Below are 23,086 nucleotides of genomic sequence, written 5' to 3'. Positions count from 1 at the left end.
ATATAAACAAAACACTAATTGGTATTTTAAAAAAGGGGAGGAGCTGTACGATATGTCCTGCCTTGTCTTCCTGTTTCAGTGGAATTAGTTCAACATGAAAAATGCTGCTGGTGTCAAGGCACTTCAGTGGGCCTTTAAACATTTCATAAGGCTCCCCAGATGGTTTGAATTACCTTTCCTGGTTACCAATAGGCTAGATAAAGATTTATTTGTTTGCTGAATTTTATCCTGGTTCCATACTGGAATAGATATAAATTAATAAATTAAAATAAAGTTTGTTTTACATATTTATCTGATCATAGGTGTGTAGCCTAAAATTATCATGTGTATTAGGTTGTCACACAAAAAGAAAGAAACACATGCAACTTTCAATGTTAAATTATGGTTATGAAAATGAATCCTAAAATTAACAGAGAACGTTGGTTAGGCCTATTTAAGGTTGTATAGGCCTAACTAACGTCCCTAGAATGTTATTATTTTGTTTCCCAAAAATAACCATAAAGGAGAGTTGTGTTAACGTTAAGGGAACATTCTGTGTTTATCTGAATTCGTGACTTAAAACTAAGATTTCATTGATTTCATTAAGCCTATCAGGGGTGGCAATACAAAAATGGGTTCCATGATAGTCGGAACACTGATAATTTATTAATTTATTTTGTCATAACACAGTGAAAACTATTTTATAATGTTCCCTTTAAAAAAGTGTCATCTATAAATATGAATTTCTTGTCACCCACATAAATAAGATCAGCGAGCGTCTTCGCGCTAACGTTCACGCAGACGTCACACTACATGCGTCATTGCGTCATCAACGTCCGCCATATTGAATAAGGAAATAAGAGTGGAAGAGGTGGAACGTCCCGGATGCATGTAAACATCCACGTCAACAGAAAGTATATCAATGAAACAGTTATAGGGGCACGGAACAGCGTGAATATAGACATTACTTGTCGGATGTATAATTAAAAGACTGTTAAACACACTGGTGTTTTTAGGCTTCTGCTAAACAATGACTTCGCTAACGCAGAGAAGCTCGGGCCTGGTGCAGAGACGCACCGAGGCCTCGCGTAACGCCGCCGCCGCGGATAAGGAGAAAATCCCCGGAGAGGATGAGGACGAGTCCCGCCGCGGAGAGGAGGAGGAAGAAGACAAGGGAGACTCCAAAGAAACACGGCTGACTTTGATGGAAGAGGTGTTACTGCTCGGACTGAAGGATCGAGAGGTTCGACGTGACTTATTTGGCTTTGTTAGTCAAATGGTCGCCAGGAAGCGGCTAGTTAACATGATGACTAGATAAATCCTGTTAAACGACACCGATTAAGTGTCTTAAGTACAGCTGTTCCTGGAGACCTCAACTATTTAGCCTGTTAGGAGGGTCCCAGTCGTGCTTTTCGATTCAAATATAGCTAGAAAGCATAGGTCTCTAAAGTGTTCTGTCGTAAATGTGAATTATGTAACTCTGTATAACAATCTTCCCATGCACATAACGTTGCAACATGATAGACGATTCTTGTTGATGTCATATAAAATGAATGCCGTCCGGACCATTTATGTATTTTCATGTGATATCTGCCGATTTTGTTCTTAGAATAATAATTTAATAACTTCTGTCTTGCTCAGGGTTACACGTCATTTTGGAATGATTGCATATCATCTGGTCTGAGAGGGTGTATGCTTATTGAGCTGGCCATAAGAGGACGCCTGCAACTGGAGGCATCTGGAATGAGGAGGAAAAGCCTTCTGTCCAGAAAGGTGTGTGTGTGTTTTTGTGTGTTTTTTATGCTATTTACACTTCATCTTGACTCTTTCTACTTGATTGTTCATCAGGTTTTGTGTAAATCTGATGCCCCCACTGGAGACATGTTGCTGGATGAGGCATTGAAACATATTAAAGAGACTCAACCTCCAGAGACCGTCCAGAGCTGGGTTGAGTTGTTAAGTGGTGAGTTGTGAATATATTTGACGCATGTAGAGGTGGGCGATATATTGTTTAGACGATAATATCCAAATTGTTGTCTGGACGATATGCAAAATTGGGATATCGAATATTTCCTAATTTGTACAAGCCGACCCCCCAAACATGAAAAGAGCTGAAGGAAGTTAAAGAGAAAACAAATAATGCACACTATAACCTTCTAAACAATTATATGTAGCGATTTTAATACTGTAGGGGTTTGTTTGACTGTGTTTTATTTTATTTTTTGTACAAAATCACGATCGTTCCTCAATTGCATGAGAGTAAGCTGCTACTAATTTGCAATAACTACGAAGTTCTTACCTGTGTGTTTTGACGTTTCTTAGGTTGAAGCAACAATCCAAAATCGTAAAGAGTAAAGCCGATGTACGATTAATAAAATAGCTGCCAGAAAAGGCAAAATATGCGTTGTTTGTGGAAAAATGATCTGAAGTTAAAAAGTTTTTTCTTAAATGTCTGTGGTGTCCTCAAGTGGCGAGCTTCGTGATTGCATCATTAGAAAATTGCGTTGTATAATGAGTCCAAAAGATGGAATTCATTTTCCCAAGAGATCGGTTCCGTACGCATTACAAACCGAACCATTCCGGTGGTTGGACCATTTTTCCTGCCGACCAAAATCCACGCTGGAGCGAACACCACAACGTTGCGCAACATAATGGCAAATGTAATGAAAGCGGAACGAAACTCATTATTTTGTGCTTCACGGGCCGTTTATCAGTTTGGACGAATGTCAGTGCAGCGCGAGCCGATCTTGATTAAGCGACACCGTTACTACATAAGAGATCCAGTAAACAAAGCATTTGAATTCGCCACTTAAGTAATATCATCGCTGCGAAATCTAGTGAGAAGCATTACAATTTCTCCGTTATTAACGGATCAAACAGCGCTGATGTGGAAACCAGGAGAAACATTGTTCCATGAATGAACTAGTTAGGTTTTAAGTCCACAGATCATTCACCATGGATTTAATGTAGTAACACTAACTTGTAACCATGGAAGTTTGGCAGAAATATTAAAATGCTTTCAAGTACGTCACACATCTTTTTCCAGCACTTCAAAACTCAAATGTTATTTAAATGTTATTTTTAAACATTATTTGTTCATCCTTCAAAGATTACCCCCATTTATAAAACTAAAAGTTTCAAGATGTAGGAAAACTCACACTTATTTAAAAATAATTTTCTGTTAATAAATAGGAAATTTCTATGGCATTTCTTTATTTTTGCTGTATCGAAAACGTACCGAACCGTGAGACCACTGTATCGTATCAAACAGAACCGTGAATTTTGTGAACCGTTACACCCCTATTAAAAATATAAAAGAACAATAAATATTTTATTATTTTAAAAAGTCTCTTAAATCAATAATGTCTCATATCTTTATGTACTAGTAATTCTATACAATAATAGGTCAAATGCAGCAAGTCAAAAGACCAACTGGACCTTCTTTGCCAGTTTGCACACATTTCTTTGAAGGATTGCAAAAATATCGTCTGAATATCGATATCGAGATATTGAAAACAAATATCGGGATATTCATTTTTGTCAATATCTCCCACCCCAATCGCATGTACAAGTATGTTACTCTAGTTACTTATTAGAGGGGGTAAATTCACAGTTCCAAACCTGTATGACTTGCTTTCATCTGTGAAACACAAAGATATCTTTTTAAATGTTTAATTTGTTTTGTTTGTTTGTTCGTTTGTTTTTCATAAAATGAAAGTCAGTGGGATTCAGTGTTATTTCAATCCCCTCTGACTTTTGTTGTTTTATCAAAAAAGTTGAAATATTCTTCATAAACTTTTGGAACGACATGTAAATGGCATAATTTTTTATTTTTGCCTTAAAGTCAGTGTGTTACTTATGTGATCTGATTCATTTCATGAAATAGAATAAAAAAAGTGCGGTTAGGGATAGTCATTTAGTTTTTTTTCCCTAAACCGACAACCGAAACTCGTTTTTTAAAATTACATTTAATTAGGATGGTTAAGTGTATGTGACCCATTAAAAATAACAAAATTTGTTTTCCAGGGTTTAGTTTTACATGTGCAAATAGCAGAATAAACAACAGAACATGAGGATTCGTCGTTGCATCATGCACCTGCAACGGTTCTATGAAAAGAGTAAAACAGAATAAAAGCATATTTATAAAAGGAATAAATATGCAAAATAGATTTCACTTAAATATTAACAGATTAACAAAATAAAATAAAAAAACTGTGGCAAGTAGGAGCCTATATGATGAGTCTCGGTTCATTTTTTGTGACTGCACAAAGCGCATCCTTTGTTTTCTTTAATTTACAAAAGCACAATGTTTTGTTTTTATTGTGAGTGTACAGAAATACGTGTAAACAGTTTCTAATGATGTCTTCCTCTTATCTGCATTATCATAAAGGGGGTTTAAGTTGTTTCCGCTGTTTAAGTTGTTTCCGCTTGAATTGTTGAAACCATTTAAGTGATCGCGCCGGCACCTCACGCGCACACACATAACACGTCAGCTCTTACTAACTTGACATCACAGCCTGTTCATAATCAAAATAAAATATACAGTCAAACCAAACATATAACAAGTTACACACGCTCAGTTTGGTTGCCAAACATTTCATTTCTGCACATGTGAAGCATGTACAAAGTACAAAGCTTTGTTTACATAATAAATAAAAGTTTATCATCCAAATACATTACAATAATTTGGAAACATCTGGATTTGTTCTGGCTATAAGAGCCCAATGTCGGTTTCTGTTTCGCTTTTAATTAATACATTTTGGCTGGATGTTTATAGCTACTTTTATTGTTCATTTTTGTTCTGTTCTAAATACCGTTCAATTTAAAGGATTTAATATGGAGTGAGGGAAACTAAAATAGCCTATATCTATGTTTATAGTATTTTTAATATTTGTAAACCGTACAAAATACAGTACAGGTATTTTGCATTAATGTAATTTTAAAAAATCTCACTTTTTTGGTTTCTTTATTCTCTCAAAAGTTCAATTTTATGTGTAGAGTTTTTTAACCATGCAGCAAATGTTTTCAAAATATCTTGATAAATTGCTTTTAAACCGCTAAACTGATAGTATTTATCTAAAGATTCTTAATGTCGGTTAACCGGTTAATTATGAGCATCCCTAAGGGCAGTACTTTTTTCTGTTGATTTTATCTGCTGGGAATTAATTGGATCATCAAAAGTGGGTGTTGCATAACAGAATGAAGCCCAATGATTGGAGGTGTGAAAAAAATAAGAGGTATTTGTGGCACCATCCAAAATAAAAGATTAGTTATTTTGATATAGTGGGCTATTTTAGATGTCATGTTAAGCTTTGTTGATACAAATATGCTAAAACATCAAAAAGTACTAGAAATGGATCATTCCATGTTTAGTTTTTTCAAAGGCCTTTTTACATTCTTTAGGTGAAACTTGGAACCCGTTGAAGCTGCACTACCAGTTGCGAAATGTCCGAGAGCGTTTGGCTAAGAACTTGGTGGAGAAGGGCGTCCTCACAACGGAGAAGCAAAACTTCCTGCTTTTCGACATGACCACCCACCCGCTCACCAACAACAACATCAAACAGCGACTGGTGCGCAAAGTCCAGGAGGCCGTCCTGGAGAAATGGGTCAACGAGCCCCAACGGATGGATAAGCGTCTGCTGGCTCTGCTGTTCCTGGCACATTCCTCTGATGTTCTAGAGAACGCCTTCGCTCCACTGCTGGACGACCAGTACGATCTGGCCATGAAGAGGGTGCGGCTGCTCCTGGATCTCGAGCCGGAGGCCGAGGCTGCCAAGTCGGGCGCCAACGAGCTGCTGTGGGCGGTAGTGGCCGCTTTCACCAAATGAACCTCCAGAGTAGAGAGAAAGGGACTCAAAGTTGTGCTCATGGCATTGGACTCAGATCACTGGCCCCAAGCTTGGTTGATTCGGACTGATATTGGTGATGGTGTTGATGGAAATACAATTTTTGAAGGAGATGATGATGACACTTGGAAAGGGATGGCTTTTTCTCATTGTCACAGATCTGACTCAGACCTTCACAAAGGTGTTGCCCTGTCTACGTCTAATGGCCAATAGTTGCTACATGATTGCAATTCACTGTGAGGCTTCTTGTAGTTCATGCACTTAGATCATAAAGTTCATGTAAGAACGAAAAGGAGCGCATTGAAGGAAGTGTTTTGTAAAGGGTCTGTTTCCCTGTACTAAACTAGGCCGTGACTCTAATCCTAATCCAGATCCTGGTAAAATTCTACAGTAATCTCAATATCCATGTATCTTTGAATAAGGAGCCACTACTTCCGAATACACGGGCTTGATGATCCTTGTCATGGTTTCATGAAAAGGTCCTTTTCAGTTGCTTTTCCATATTCAGCAGGAAATGAGCCGTGAGCTTCTGATACCTGAATTGGGTCTTGAATTAACAGAAAATAAACCATTTCACATTTAAAAAGACTGCAATGCAAGCATCAGTTTTTCTCTGGTGCTTTGAAGATAATATGACCCTTTTTCCTTGCAAGTCTTCTTTCGAGAAATCCACTCTTTCTGAATGCTCGAAGAATAAAATGTTCAAATGTGTGCTAATATTAGTGGTTTAAATTCAAAGACAATTTGCTGGCGATTCTCATCAGCCTGTGTATAAAGTGACTAAAACCTGATGGTGATTGTTCTTTTACTCATGGCCTTTTTGTTTAGCTGATCAGGAAATCCAGTTCATCTATTCAGCCCAAGATTTACAGCTATATTAATTCAATTTTACGATGAGTTTTGTACTGTAATACACCACAAACAGGTCATGGAAGCATTGAGCTCACATAGATCCCAAGTCAAACATCTGGGTTTAAGTTGCCTCATAACTTTCATCCATTTCATGCAAATGCCAGTCAAACACTAGCAGAGCCCCGACATCAAGGAAGGCTTTTATTCCCGAGGCCTGTCCATAGTGATCACTGCATTGATGTAGCTGTCTCGTCTCATATATATGGTTTCATTCATGTCATAATATCTCCTCTTGCTATATTTCCAATTTTTATACTATGTTTTTAATCATTTTTAATTTGTTCCTTCCTTTAGCTGTTTGCATAATATTTGCCGGAGTCAGTTGTCATGTTTTTGGTTTCTTCTGTCCTGAAAAGGACTGGTAATGAACGGGGTATGGATATGCCCTTCCCGTGAAAGAAGCAGGTGTTTGACATGTTTATTTTCTGTTAGTAAAAAATACGTAATGAGCTGTAAAAAATAGAGATGGTGTGAAATGGATGCCCTGATTTGTACATCTGCTTTTTATCATATAATAAAGGAATCTCTTTAAGTGCCTGAAAGGGATATGAATATTAGCTGCCCTCGTTCTTTAAGTGATGTACACACTTAGTTTTAGTGCTGTGACTGTATGGCTCTGGTGTAATGATGCAGTCAAATGATATCTGGTTTATTGTACATGAACATGTACAGGGAATGATCATGCCATGATGATACATACCAGAGCACACAAGGAGACCATAACCTCATGAATGCTTACGCTAGAAGGTAAAGCACCGCAGTGTGCTTTTTCCTCCAAACACATCTTGCAGTTCAGACAAGATTGAACAAGTTCAACCAGTTCAGTAGGATAAATGAATGTTGATTCAGAAACCGATCTAATGGTGTTGGATCAGTTTTACTTTTACTTACTTAAACCAATAACTTTTTTCCCCCAAAGAACTGCTTTATTTGAGTCAGTCTTTCAGGAATCAAATTAACTCGAACACTGGTTGTGCTCAATGTTTTGATTCACTGAAAAATCGCACTAAAAAAAAGAAAAATCGGGTGAGTTTCCCTAAAGCATTGTTAGCCAATTATGGTCTCAAGTTCTGTTGAATTGTGTTGGTACCATTGGAACCTGCGACCAAAGTTGTCTACAGGAAACGCATACCTGGTCATGCTATATGTTCTTGATTCACTATAAATGGCCGGGTCATTAGAGACGTTTGTTCGTAAGCAGACTTTAGGTTGCACTGCATATTTTTGATTCACTTTTAAAATGGTTCATACAAGTCACCAACACAATCTCATCGCAATTGGTTTTACATTTTTACGAATTAATGGCTATTTATATTAATTTGTTTAAATGAACTGGGGCCTGTTCTTCGTACGTCGCTAACTCACTTAGCTGGATTTGATTTTTGGCGATTTGGCATGATCTTGGATTGTTTGGTTCTTCGACGCTCATCCTGGACGGTTATTACATGTTAACAGGATTAGATCGCGGCTTTTTAAGCGGAGCTGATACCGGAAGTCTTTTAGCGCAGCGCGATAGTGTAGGCTACTTTTTGAGAGATATCATTTTTCTCATGACTCGTGAGGATGTCGTTTACATCATTAATTTGTTGGAAACGCATAAATGTTCGACTCGTCGGAGTCGGGCTTTAATAACAGTGCAGGCAAGTTACTATTGCGATTCTTATCCAGATTAGTATTATATCAAATTTTAAAAAGGCAGTTGACTGACTAAAATCTCTTAGTGTGTGACTATGTTCCATATCACAAATATGGCCAGGATCTGTGCATGACTCAAGAATTTTCAGAGATTTATGCACATTATTTGAACGTGGTAAGGAAAAATATAAATATCAAGCTCACTGTATTACATACACGTATGCTTATCCTAACAGAACTGACTTTTTCCATTAAACAGGTGATTACAACAGGATCCTGCTTGGAGACAGGTGTTTTATGACCCCATTCCCTGACCCGAACCCCAGACCAGTTCCAGTGCAGCTCTAGCCAGGACAAGGGCACACAATGAAGTGCATTACAAAGTGTTGTAGCTACTTTCTTCCCTTTTGATGTAACATTAGAAAAAGTCCACTTACTGCACATGCTTCAGCCACTTACTTGAGAACACATAAAAGTGTTGGTGTATTGTTTAATACTGCACAAAAGAGGAAAACACAATTTCATTACTATGAAGTACACTGGGGGGAAATGTGATCAATAACTCATGGCTACATATTTTTTTTTTACATTAACTATGTAGTTTCACAGTCACACATGTACACTTTCACAAGTCAAAGCAATTCATTGCTACTCAAGGTTTAACAGCTGATATGACTGGACAGCCATTTGGATTATAGGCATACTTAATTTAATGCAGCAACAAATTATTTTACAGTGTATACTAGGATCATTTAAAGTTCATTTACCAGCAGTGAAGGTGTTCTGCTCCTGGCCTCTGGCTGTGGGTCTGAGGAAGAGCTGAACCCAGGGATGCCCTCCACAAGGTTCACATTTAACCCAAGGGTCAGCTCTTCTGCCTGGGTATAATGTGGGGGTGCAGGACCACCACCTGTTTGTTTTTCTTTTCTTTTCTTTTTCTCAGCCTTTTTCTTGGTTGCTTTTATAAACAGGCAAACATTTATTAACAGTGCCTTTTTAAAAGAGATTAGTTAGTACAAATTAGCCTACTATTATGTAGAATATTCTAGTACTTCACTTTTACTTGTTCCCATGTTCTAGTAGTGGGTGGTGACTCTGACATTACAATGAACAAAGTTATTAATTATTTAGAAATTATTAAAATATCAAAATATATACTTTAATAAGTGATAAAAACATCTAACTACAAACTTAATTTGTTTGCTACGTTTTGCCAGCCCTCTCTCTTGGCTTTTGCACACTTTGAGGTGTGTTCCCTGGCGTTTTAATTAAGTTTTCAAATTCTGCATATCCTTCAAGCAATAACTCTTGCTCTTCTGTGGAGAAAAAAACCGAGCGCGCTCTTTGGCCACGGTGAGCAGCCAATAGCAGCGTTGCTGATCAATGTTTCTACTTTCGATACATATCCCCTTTTAACCCCGCGCATGAACGCGCAATTATCTCAGATAACTCGATCCAGCTATACTAATCATAACCGGCAGGAGTGTTCGAAGAACCTAATTAGCCGGATCATGATGAGCACGATGATATTATCTTTGATGTCTCGTTTGATCTCGGATGTATTAAGCAACGTACAAAGAACGGGCCCCTGGACTCATTTGTATGTTTTTGTAAGATTTGCTATTGGCTACGCCCCAGTGACTGTTATTTTAAGGGGTGGAGCTTACAGTTTACGTCGTAGGCTAGTGCTTTCAAATCGATTAATCGCATAACATAAGATTGTTTATATAGTATTTGTGTTTATGTATGTATTTTATTTTTATATATATATATATATATATATATATATATATATATACATATATATATGTGTGTGTGTGTGTGTGTGTGTGTGTGTGTGTGTGTGTGTGTGTGTGTATACTGTATTTACACACATTTATAATATAATAATATATACACATATATTATGTAAACACACAATTTTATAGATGCAATTAATTGAGATTAATCGATTTGGGCAGTACTAAAAAGTCATTCAAAATCGCCACATTAAATAGGCATAAAAATCTTATAAATAAATTTGAGAAACTAATCACACACATGCAAGCTGTTTATTTTGTAGTCTTTGTTATATTTCATCAGTTTCAGAAAACACCATAAAACATTATCAGAAACAGAAAGTAGCCCTATTAAACATTTCATTTGCTTATACAGGAGATTGCTTAGCCTACTGTAGGTATAGATTTTCACTGCTATCACATGGAAAGTAGGCTATGTTAGGCCACCTGTAAATTATAGATTTACATATTACGAACAGCCTGTATCATTGTACCGTTACAATTAAGTGCTTTAAAAATCTTTGCATTTCGTTAAAATAGTCAACTCCTAAACATGTGTATAACACTGGGAATTATTGACCAAAGAATAAGCCAAACACAATTGCAGGTCCTCAGAATAAAATATACAGTGCTTCATAAAAAATATTTGGACACTTACAAAATTACTGCATTGGACATAAAATATCAAGCAAGTGGCATAACTCAACTTTTTCCTCAGAAATACCTTTTTTGAGCCACTTTTTTTTAATTGTTTTTTTTTTTCTTTTAAATCTTGTCTCAAGGTAATTTCTCATGAATAAATTAAGTCAGTTCCTCCCAGTATGAAATAGGCTACACTTTATTATCACTAGACTTGGCCTAAAAGCAAGTGTAGCTATAAATCAGGACATCCATTTCGCACTATCTCTATTTGTATACACATTGAGTAGCCAATTGTTTATACTAAATTCAGAATTGTTAGGAAAAGAAATCCAGTTGTAAACGAGCTCGATGAATGAAAACTCATTCAGTTCAAACCCCCTCAGAGAAACAGTCAAGAGACTAATATGGTCTCAGAATAGCACAGAAATGGTCCATGTGTTTCGATGTCCTCGCGGGCCATCCTCTCCATGTCTTCGTCCCGGAAGTCCATTCCTGTTCAACTTTTTGTTGTTGTGGTCTGTGAAAGACGACGCACTTCGTCTTCAGAAATGAATCCTCTTCAGATGTCAGGTGTACGTTGGTTCGGATTCCTTCTTTTTCAGCTTTTTCCGTCGTTCTGCATTCTCTGGAGTGCGATTATGAGCTCCAGTAACTTGTATTTCCAATCCAATAGATCTCCAATTTTGCGCAACTGTTGCGCGCACTCGACAACAGCGGGTTGCTCTGTATGGGCAAGAAGTGAAACTCGTTACGTTTCAAGTTGTAATCATAGGTATTTTGAAAATAATACTTGTTTTAAACATGTCTTACCTTTCTTCGCCATTTCAGACCGTGAGTGTGTTTTCAGCCGTGTGTTCAAAGACTCAGACAGGATGAATGATCAAGCGCTCGTTCCTTCAGAAGCGGCTGACAGCAGTGATCGCATGCACTTCTCTGAATTATTGTGAGAAGCTTCTGCGCTTAAATAGCTAGTGACGCGTAAACAGCGTGACCAAGAATTCCCGTTGACGTGGTATTTGCATGTGCAGTTTCCGTGTATTTACATTGCATCTACCTGTTCTTCATCGGCTGAAGGCTGTCCCATTGAACTGATAAAATGTCCACCTCATGACCTTATAGCCTACATAAGTAGTCTACTGTACACTGTGTAGGCTACATTGTGAGAACGATAACAGTGAAAGTATACTGAATCTGTAGAGCTATAGCCTTGTTTTGTAGAAATCATCACTGAACCACAATAACACGATAACATGACCTTATATAGACTATTAAATGGGGAAGATGGGGAAGTTTAAGAACAATGTTTATTTAGCCTATTCTAAATTGTAGCCTAACATTTAGATACATTATGTAGGTTATTACTAGTAAGGGAAATAAAAATAAACATTTGCTAATTTAGATGTAGCACAAAATGTACAATTATGAAAAGAGGTCATCTAATTACCGTGACAGCTAAACTTTTACAGAACATGATTTGATATTCTTATTAATATGTTTTTTAAGTGTCATTTGTGTAAAATACTAAATAAACTATTTTATTTTAAAATGTGTTTAGACAATTTAGTTAGACAAAGCATGCAGAATACTATAAATATTCTTTAAACACGTATTTATTCTATGACTTAGGCTATATAGTCATATGAATATTTACATAGGCCTATTGCACATTTTTTAAATTGAAGATATGTCATATTGCAAGATTATGAATTTTATACTGAATGATTTCACTCAATTAGGTTTTAATTAATGGCAAATATATCTAAAATGTACATCAAACTCATGGACTTATTGAAGAATAACCCTGAAAAAGAATAACGCTTAATAACATCTTTTTTTTTTTTGATTTTTTTTTTTGATTTTTAACTTTTTACTTCAAAATAAAACAATATGTTTTACTCCACAAATCTAAAAACATCCATAATTAACAAATAGATATACAAACTGTATTTAACTAATACAATGTCATGAATAGCCTAGTTGTTTTTTCCAGAGACACAAAATTAGGTAATTTAACCTCAAAACTGTTTCGACTGTCAGATGCAGATGTTCAGATGAAATTACATTTAGCTATATAGGACTAGCCCCACATATAAAGTTAGATAAAAAACTCCAAAATTTCCTCAATTGCGAACACCATTGTGATTGAAATGGAGTTTCCCTCGTGAGCTGAAAAAAAGTAGAAATTCCATGACGAAAACATTCCATCTTAGCTGCTTTTAGTTTCACTTGTTCAGTCTTGCCTCCCTCCCTAATCTGGACGCTGATTGGTTGAGCTGAGCTGTCATTTACATTATCTTATCGTATTGCTATTATAATAAAAAGAAGCCAACAAATAGTTCATTGCGTTCACTTCTATTAGGAATGTGGCAGTGGCAGTCTTTTGTTTTTCTGAGATCTCTTTCGTCATTATAACGTGACGTGTGATAACATTTAGTTTGGAGGAATGGGACTGTCACTTGATGCAACCACCCTAATTAATAGGGGTGAAAACATGTTTTTACTACAATTAGGCCATCAGATTTATTGGGTTTATTATCTCTAATTGAATTACAAAAAAATAAAATAGGGCCTGTATAATTATTAACACGGAATTCTTTTGTTTATGCTCTTATTACCCTATTAAAATACTACAAAATTATTAACCTGAAAAACATAATTGCTGTAAAACTAAATCCCAATTTATATTCTGCGTCGAACTCGTCACGCCGTAACTTCGGCGTACCCTGACGTGCACCTCTCCAAAAATGTATGTCAATACATAATAATTTGTATTGTCAATACAAAAATGCGTCAATTCTACGCGGACGCAAGCGCTGTGATTGGTCTGCTAGAACTCCCTCGGGTTTCACATGCTCCATCTGCATGTGTAATTGCGCGTCAACGCGGACCACGACGCAGTTCAATAGTGTCCAGTAACTGAGAAGCGGTTCTTCATGAAGTGGACAGGCAGTTCCAGAATCGCCCAAATGGGGGAAGCATAGAGCAGGTCAGATGAGATGACGTCACTCCAGTCAGACAGTAAAAAAAAAAACGTAGACTGCAAACAAAAATATATTACAACGAATAAAATATTTGTTTGTTTGTTTGTTTAATTAATTTCTCTTAATTCTCTTAATCATTCCATACTAGTATCATTGTTTACAAGCGAGCCATTATAGGCCTATTGCTAAATAAATAAGCTTTTATAAAGATGTGACGTATGGACTCCAGTAAATAAATGTTTTCCTTAAAACAGAGAAGGGCCAAGAAAGAGTAGAGATGGGCAAATAAAAGTAAAAGTAAAACACAGGCTAAAAGAACTGATGCGAATCATGGCTAATAATAGGCTACATTGAATCAGCGACCAGTAGCTGTCATTCATAGTAATCAGACAGCAATAATATTGGGGGAAAGTATAAAAATGTCTAGAACACGGACAGAGAAAGCTAAGCTTAGGCTACAAATGCCCGTCAATTCAACAGTTTATATCATAAACGGCATATGCCGTGGAGCCATTCCACCGAAAGGGTGACATTTCTGTCCTCAGGACATTAAATGCATAAAATTGCATGAAATTTAACTCTAAAAGACATTTTATTATTAAGCAAAATGTCCTGCACATTAAGCTAACTACAAATTTAAAATGTATAATTAAAAACATTAATAAAAACTACATAGAACACTAAAAAATAGCATTTTCTGCATGTCCCCACTCTCTATCTCTAAAATTTACCATGAAATATGATGATTAAAATCCCTCAGAAATCTTAATTTGTTTGCATTTTTGTGTGACTTTATATCCAATCTATGCTTTAAAATGTTTTTTTTTTCATGAGAAAAAAAATATTTTATCTAATATTTTAGATTAAATACAAATTTTAGTCGTGTCCCCGGGTTTTCACTCAGTCCTGTTATCCTAACACATCCCCCCCTCTGAAAAAATTGGAATATTCCACAAGACACATTTTCAACAGGAAGTTGCATCATCTGGATCTTCTGAAGGCAATGGGAAGACCATAAGTCCTCTCATTTTAATTTCTGTATATTTGATGAAATTGTAACTATGACTGAGAGGGTAAATCTCAACATACTGTCCTGTTCCCGAAATTATTTCTTAGATTTTATTTGTTTATTTTAAAAATATGAACTTTTGGTAAGTCACTAGAAATTGCTCAGTGTCCTCATGCTGTTAGCATGTATTCTATGTGACCATATGGCATGTATTTGATAACTTTTTGCTTAAAAACGCAATCCTGTTACTTTCAGTCCTGTTGCTTATATGAATAAATAACAGGAGTGAGTTAAAGTAACAGGAGTGAGTAGAGTCCTCTGTTTTGTTGATTTAATACTGTAAATATTAGTTTATATAATACTATTCACCTGAATTATGACTTTTAAGGTTGCAATTACTTATATTGTGGACATTAGCATTAGTTTTATAATGTGAACACCATACTTCCAGGAAGCCAGTCCACCACGAGGTAACTTAAACGTTGTGTCTTTGTCTTTCTTATATTTTGTAGAAAATGGAGAAAACCCATACTATGCAGGTGCCAGAAACACCCACCTATGGGATATTGCAATGGAAAGAGCGAAACACACCCGCAACCCTCTCTTTTCCCCCTTTTTTGTCTTAATTTCCCTCTTTCTCCCTCCATCTCTCTTCTTCTCTCTCTCTCCTTCTTTCTCTTTCCACCTCCTTCTCTGTGAAGTACTTCTAGCACATAGTACATCACTTCAACACAGAAATCTTATGCACACACAGTCATGTTGTTACGATGTGGTAGAAATGAAGCGGAGACAGAATCCAAATGCAAGCACTTTAATAAAATAAACAGGTAATCCAATGGACTCAGGACAGGAACACGGAACAGCTACAAGCAACATCAAAACAACGACCGACAAAACACAACTGAAGCACAGGGGTTTAAATACACAGGCAAACAAGATAACGAGGGGGCAGGGCTAATTAGAAACACCTGGAGAGACTAATAAACAAGAAAAACTACAAAGGACTACAAAACATGGCACAGGACAGGAAATAACAAAAGTCAACACAAGACAAGGAAAACATAAGACAGGAATCGTGACATAGCCCCCCACTTAAGGAGCGGATTCCAGACGCTCCTCATGAACAGTCCCGGAGGGAGGTGGAGCAGAGGCGGACCCGGGGGCGGGATGGAGGGCCAGGCCCATGGAGCGGAAGAGGACCTGGATACTGCGGCAGGACGGAAGGCCAGGGTGGAGCATGATGTGCAGGCGGCCAGGGTGAAGCAGACGACCCATCGGGCGGCCAGGGCGAAGCAGACGACCCATCGGGCGGCCAGGGCGAAGCAGACGACCCATCGGGCGGCCAGGGCGAAGCAGGCGACCCATCGGGCGGCCAGGGCGAAGCAGGCGACCCATCGGGCGGCCAGGGCGAAGCAGGCGACCCATCGGGCGGCCAGGGCGAAGCAGGCGACCCATCGGGCGGCCAGGGCGAAGCAGGCGACCCATCGGGCGGCCAGGGCGAAGCAGAAGACCCCTCGGGCGGCCAGGGCGGTGAAGACCCCTCGGGCGGCCAGGGCGGTGAAGACCCCTCGGGCGGCCAGGGCGGTGAAGACCCCTCGGGCGGCCAGGGCGGTGAAGACCCCTCGGGCGGCCAGGGCGGTGAAGACCCCTCGGGCGGCCAGGGCGGTGAAGACCCCTCGGGCGGCCAGGGCGGTGAAGACCCCTCGGGCGGCCAGGGCGGTGAAGACCCCTCGGGCGGCCAGGGCGGTGAAGACCCCTCGGGCGGCCAGGGCGGTGAAGACCCCTCGGGCGGCCAGGGCGGTGAAGACCCCTCGGGCGGCCAGGGCGGTGAAGACCCCTCGGGCGGCCAGGGCGGTGAAGACCCCTCGGGTGGCCATGGCGGTGAGGATCTTTCTGGTGGCCGTGGGCCCCTAAGTTGCCATGGCGAGGACCTACTACCCCCCCAAAAAAATTTCTTAAGGGTAGTTACGGGGTCATAGGCAGGAACAGACACCGGCTCAGGCTCAGGAACAGGAACAGACACCAGCTCAGGCTCAGGAACAGGAACAGACACCGGCTCAGGCTCAGGAACAGGAACCGGCTCAGGCTCAGGAACAGGAACAGACACCGGCTCAGGCTCAGGAACAGACGCCGGCTCAGGAACAGACACCGGCTCAGGCTCGGGAACAGACAACACACACACTGGCTCGGGAACAGACAACACACACACGGGCTCGGGAACAGACAACACACACTCGGGCTCGGGAACAGACAACACACACTCGGGCTCGGGAACAGACCACACACACACTGGCTCAGGAACAGACCACACACACACTGGCTCTGGCTCGGGAACAGACAACACACACACGGGCTCGGGAACAGACCACACACACACTGGCTCTGGCTCGGGAACAGACAACACACACACTGGCTCTGGCTCGGGAACAGACAACACACACACGGGCTCGGGAACAGACAACACACACTCGGGCTCGGGAACAGAACACACACACTGGCTCAGGAACAGACAACACACACACTGGCTCTGGCTCGGGAACAGACAACACACACACGGGCTCGGGAACAGACAACACACCCTCGGGCTCGGGAACAGACAACACACCCTCGGGCTCGGGAACAGACAACACACACACTGGCTCGGGAACAGACAACACACAGAATGGCTGGGGAACAGACACTGGCTCCGGTTCTGGAACAGACACCAGAACAGAAACAGCCACAAGGACAGACGTAAACACAGAAACAAACATAGAGCGATCAGGTTCAGGCGTGACTTGAACAGTCTCTGGATCGGCGGACGTGACTTGAACAGTCTCTGGATCGGCGGACGTGACTTGAACAGTCTCTGGATCGGCGGACGTGACTTGAACAGTCTCTGGATCGGCGGACGTGACTTGAACAGTCTCTGGATCGGCGGACGTGACTTGAACAGTCTCTGGATCGGCGGACGTGACTTGAACAGTCTCTGGATCGGCGGACGTGACTTGAACAGTCTCTGGATCGGCGGACGTGACTTGAACAGTCTCTGGATCGGCGGACGTGACTTGAACAGTCTCTGGATCGGCGGACGTGACTTGAACAGTCTCTGGATCGGCGGACGTGACTTGAACAGTCTCTGGATCGGCGGACGTGACTTGAACAGTCTCTGGATCGGCGGACGTGACTTGAACAGTCTCTGGATCGGCGGACGTGACTTGAACAGTCTCTGGATCGGCGGACGTGACTTGAACAGTCTCTGGATCGGCGGACGTGACTTGAACAGTCTCTGGATCGGCGGACGTGACTTGAACAGTCTCTGGATCGGCGGACGTGACTTGAACAGTCTCTGGATCGGCGGACGTGACTTGAACAGTCTCTGGATCGGCGGACGTGACTTGAACAGTCTCTGGATCGGCGGACGTGACTTGAACAGTCTCTGGATCGGCGGACGTGACTTGAACAGTCTCTGGATCGGCGGACGTGACTTGAACAGTCTCTGGATCGGCGGACGTGACTTGAACAGTCTCTGGATCGGCGGACGTGACTTGAACAGTCTCTGGATCGGCGGACGTGACTTGAACAGTCTCTGGATCGGCGGACGTGACTTGAACAGTCTCTGGATCGGCGGACGTGACTTGAACAGTCTCTGGATCGGCGGACGTGACTTGAACAGTCTCTGGATCGGACGGGACCAGCGGCGAGGACTCTGGGCTGACAGGAAGTACAGGGAGGACTTCCAGGCATTGCGGGACGCGGGAAGTCCTCTTCCTCTTCTGTCTCCGAGAGCGAGAGAGCGCTGGGCTGGACGAAACGAGCGGTGAGGGCGCTGTGCTGGACGGGACCAGCGGTGAGGGCGCTGTGCTGGACGGGACCAGCGGTGAGGGCGCTGTGCTGGACGGGACCAGCGGTGAGGGCGCTGTGCTGGACGGGACCAGCGGTGAGGGCGCTGTGCTGGACGGGACCAGCGGTGAGGGCGCTGTGCTGGACGGGACCAGCGGTGAGGGCGCTGTGCTGGACGGGACCAGCGGTGAGGGCGCTGTGCTGGACGGGACCAGCGGTGAGTGCGCTGTGCTGGACGGGACCAGCGGTGAGGGCGCTGTGCTGGACGGGACCAGCGGTGAGGGCGCTGTGCTGGACGGGACCAGCGGTGAGGGCGCTGTGCTGGACGGGACCAGCGGTGAGGGCTCTGTGCTGGACGGGACCAGCGGTGAAGGCTCTGGCTGGAAGTGGCTGACGTGAAGCTCTGGCCGGACGTGGCTGACGTGAAGCTCTGGCCGGACGTGGTTGACGTGAAGCTCTGGCAGGACGTGGCTGACGTGAAGCTCTGGCCGGACGTGGCTGACGTGAAGCTCAGGCATGTCGTGGTGAAGCTCAGGCATGTTTTGGTGAACGTGAAGAACAGGTGATGACGTGGCGTGCCACGGGAGGAAGCTCTCCAGACATCTGGAGAGTGCCTTTCTCCAGTCCAGACCGGAGAGATCGGGGAGCTCCCTCGGGTCGACCTCCTTAGCCCCCAGCCGGTAACACATCTTAATCGCCTCATCACCCAGAGAGCAGGAGGCAGCAAGGGGAACAAACCCCCAGGTGTACTGGAACAGATCAAGGCTTTCCAGGGCCAAGGCCGCGATCTGTCCAGCGAACTCCCGGTCTAGCCTGTGTAGATCAGGCGGGATCCGTGCTGCTGGATTCATATTTGTGGTCGGTCGTTCTGTTACGATGTGGTAGAAATGAAGCGGAGACAGAATCCAAATGCAAGCACTTTAATAAAATAAACAGGTAATCCAATGGACTCAGGACAGGAACACGGAACAGCTACAAGCAACATCAAAACAACGACCGACAAAACACAACTGAAGCACAGGGGTTTAAATACACAGGCAAACAAGATAACGAGGGGGCAGGGCTAATTAGAAACACCTGGAGAGACTAATAAACAAGAAAAACTACAAAGGACTACAAAACATGGCACAGGACAGAAAATAACAAAAGTCAACACAAGACAAGGAAAACATAAGACAGGAATCGTGACACATGTAGACTCTCTCCAATACACACACACATATGGACGCTCATTCCTGTTACAAAGTGTTCATTCCTGTTACTATTTTTTTTTTCTAAAAAAAAAAGTTAAACCAGTGTTTTTATCAGTTTTGTTTGGTCCATCATTACAATAGTTTAATAAATTTAATTATTATAACAATTATAAACTTGAGGGTTCGGTCTTCTTTAAAATGAAAAAATGGCTTTGTGTTTTTTATTAAAATACACCTTGCCTTAATATATAGGGATTTTTTTTCACAAATATCAATTATTTGAACATATAACAATTTCTTTAAAATAAACACTTTCTTGTGGGGAAAACAAAGGAATTAATTGACATGCTTTTAAACATGCTTTTTAAATGGCACATGAGTTTCGGTAACAGGACTGAGAAAATATGTGTCCATCTTCTGCTTAAACCTTGTAAAAAAAAACTAAAAAAAAAGTTGGCTGAGATTGACCAATACACATTTTGAATAGTTAAATATGTGTAGTATTAGATTCAGTGTTGAAAAAAGATAAAAAATCAAGTTTAATTTGGAGAGTTACAACAAGCAAATGTCACCCATTCGGTGGAATGGCTCCGTTACAGTTTAAGTGAACCAGCAGGTGGCGCTGTTTCATAACATATTATCCCAGTCATGGAAGACAAAAGTGTCGGGAAGTTACCTTTAACAACCTATAATATTGAAGAATCACCGAGGATCTGGACAAGACAGTAAATTGATACTTGTTTTGCAATTTAGACCCTGGATTATTTTTGCATCTCGCTCTTTATTTTCCTACCGAAGGCTGCTGGGGTCCAAACAACACTGGCCAAAAAAGCATGGCCAAAAAACAGATTATTTATTTATTTATAAAATAGCCTACTTTTGGTGAGTAAATGATGACAGAATTTTCTAGCTGGTCAAAGTCTGTATGCTACATCCTGAACCAGCAGCAAACTAGCTACAATCTGGTCATAAGGTGGTCAGGATGGTTTTTGTAACATAAAGCTGGGTAATGACAAATCTTTGAACAATAAATGGCAGCTATGCCATCCGAAAGCAGATTTACCAGTTTATAAACTGATTTTTTTCAACAGGGGGGCCTAATGGCTATTTCTGGATTACACTCAGATACAAGTCAGATTTATGAAGTGCTAAAAATGTTGTAAAAAGAGAAGCATTTAGATCTAAATTAAGCAGTTGTTCTTGTCAATGCACTGATATAATGATACATGTTGCTGTGGGATTTGACACCATATGAACACCTGTCTGGAAGACGTTGTGTGTTTGTCTGTGTGTGGCATCTAGTTGTTTTTGCAGATGAGAGATGCTTTACACCAACAGTATCCAACTGTTGAAAAGTAGCAAAAGGACCTTTATTAGCAGGTTTTTCTCAGTACACACCAAATCTGGGTGGTTTCGTTTACCATCAACAAAATATTGATCACTATTGCTTTTCAAAGTGTGTCATTAGTTGTGGACTATTAAGTTCTTGTTTCAAAGAACATGCCCGATGCCATTTGTATTGAAGTATGATGACTGTTTGCCTCTTTTGGTCCTTTAATACAGGGTTTTCAACCTTTTCTGACTCTAAGCCACCCCTTCTGATACAGTCATTTTTTTGTTTTATTTTTTTAACCGTAAATTATAACTAATTAAAAAAAAAAACTATATTTGGTTTTGGTATGATCTTTTTTACATTTTAAGAATTCACTAATGCTTACCAAGACTGCATTAATTTGATTTTAAAAAATACAGTAAAAAGTATACTATTGTTAAATATTATTACAATTTCAAATATCTTTTCTATTTGAATATATTCTAAAATGTAATTTATTCTTGTGATTAAAGCTGTATTTTCAGCATCATTACTCCAGTTTTCAGTGTCACATGATCCTTCAGAAATCATTCTAAAATGCTGATTTGATGCTCAAGAAACATTAATTATCAACGTTAAAAACAGCTGTGCTGCTTAATATTTTTTTCTGTTGAAATCATGATACAGTTTCTCAGAATACTTAGGTTATATAAATAGCATGAATGGATGATGAGTGAATTTGATTAATAGTTAAAAAGAACAGCGTTTATTTGAAAAAAAAAATTGTAACAATGTGAAAGTCTTTTCTGTCATTTTGCTGCATAAAAGTATTGATTTATTTTATTAATATGTATTTATTTATTATTATTTGCAAAAAATTATTTTTAAACATCAGTCCACAATCTCTCTCTGGACCCCCAATAACATGGTTCATGCCCGCTATCTCTCTCTCACACACACACACACTCACGTTGTGCATATTCAGTTTGTCATTGTTTGCAGACAAGGTTGCATTCTAGTTTTGACAGACAGGTAATGTTTTCCCATTTGGGCCACATAATGTCGCTCAGCCTCATTTAATTTACTGCATACCATTTAAGATGTGGCTCTGTGAGCCTCTGTGATCAGGAGAGAGCTGTCAGCTCAGCTCGCCTGAATGCCTGCAGCTGAACCGGCTGTGGACTCAGCTGATGACAGGGAAGTCATTTAGCTCCAGTGACAGGCCTGAGAGAGCAAGAGCTTGAGACTGCTCTAAAACCAGAGCTCACAAAGGAGAGAATAGAGCTACTCATGAAGGGATGCTTTGTGCATCAGGGAGGATGAGCCCTCCTGGTCTCACACCAATAGATCCGGTGCGATCGCATCATGCATACCGCCGACGTGCCTTTACAACCCACTTTATTCAGTCTTTAGTATCGCTTCTCATGCAGGAAGAACCTCAGGTTAATGCTGACCCCGCTAATGCTGAAGGTGTTGATGATCTTTGGCCTGCTTCTGCAATTTGGAAACTCCTGGCGTACGTTCTCTGTGACCTCGTGTTCAATCATAAAGCACTGAGGAAGTGTGGCCTGCTTTGTCAGACAATCGGCAGATCTGCAGTTTTGAGCTAACAGTCCCTAAAGGACCAGAAGACACAGCGAGGGTCCTGAACCTTGATGTGATGCTGTTGAAAGACAGGATTTCCCTGGACAGGAACCTTTCCCTCGTCTGACCCCCAACGTTCTCTGGCCCTGTGACCCCGTCCTGTGCACTAGAGCCCCCGTCACACTGGAGGGAGTGCGGGAGGCATGAGCCAGGACAGGAAGCCACGAGTCTTCCACAAGCTCCTTGGGGGTTATCGCTAGTTTCCCTCTACTGTAGCCATAATTGAACCACCCTCACGTCCCATTGTTCTGGCACAGTAAAGCCACACACGTTTCCTCAAGAGTTATTTTTGCCTGACCTGCTATGTTGCCTTGATTTATAATGGTTTCTGTC

At 40.8% G+C, this 23,086-nt stretch overlaps 3 protein-coding genes across 3 annotated transcripts in view; 2 read left to right on the top strand and 1 right to left on the bottom strand.

The window, feature by feature from the left end:
* The window catches only part of LOC143750170 (chondroitin sulfate proteoglycan 4-like), a 445,241-nt gene that overhangs the window by 292,908 nt on the left and 129,247 nt on the right, over positions 1 to 23,086 (top strand). The gene's annotated exons all lie outside the window — the stretch shown is intronic.
* Positions 797 to 7,289, top strand: golph3b (golgi phosphoprotein 3b). The gene is made up of 4 exons (XM_077243046.1): positions 797 to 1,222; positions 1,621 to 1,752; positions 1,828 to 1,942; positions 5,383 to 7,289. Exons 1-4 carry the CDS (start codon positions 1,010 to 1,012, stop codon positions 5,805 to 5,807), a joined length of 885 nt encoding a protein of 294 aa, XP_077099161.1. The 5' UTR covers positions 797 to 1,009; the 3' UTR covers positions 5,808 to 7,289.
* On the bottom strand, positions 11,258 to 11,615 carry pmaip1 (phorbol-12-myristate-13-acetate-induced protein 1). The gene is made up of 2 exons (XM_077243908.1): positions 11,603 to 11,615; positions 11,258 to 11,515 (listed from the first exon to the last, which is right to left on the bottom strand). The coding sequence occupies exons 1-2, from the start codon at positions 11,613 to 11,615 to the stop codon at positions 11,391 to 11,393; spliced, it is 138 nt and encodes a 45-aa protein (XP_077100023.1). The 3' UTR covers positions 11,258 to 11,390.

The sequence above is a fragment of the Siphateles boraxobius genome, unplaced genomic scaffold (genome assembly GCF_051911475.1).
Source record: "Siphateles boraxobius isolate OS27281-9 unplaced genomic scaffold, OSU_SipBor_1 25, whole genome shotgun sequence".
NCBI lineage: Eukaryota > Metazoa > Chordata > Actinopteri > Cypriniformes > Leuciscidae > Siphateles > Siphateles boraxobius.
Note: the sequence above shows the minus strand (reverse complement) of the source record. Positions and strands in the feature narration are given on the sequence as shown.

Coding starts and splice junctions, on each gene's coding strand:
- golph3b (XM_077243046.1), top strand. CDS start 1,010: ATGACTTCGCTAACGCAGAGAAGCTCGGGCCTGGTGCAGAGACGCACC. Junction 1,223..1,620: donor TCGGACTGAAGGATCGAGAG/GTTCGACGTGAC, acceptor TGTCTTGCTCAG/GGTTACACGTCATTTTGGAA. Junction 1,943..5,382: donor CTGGGTTGAGTTGTTAAGTG/GTGAGTTGTGAA, acceptor TACATTCTTTAG/GTGAAACTTGGAACCCGTTG.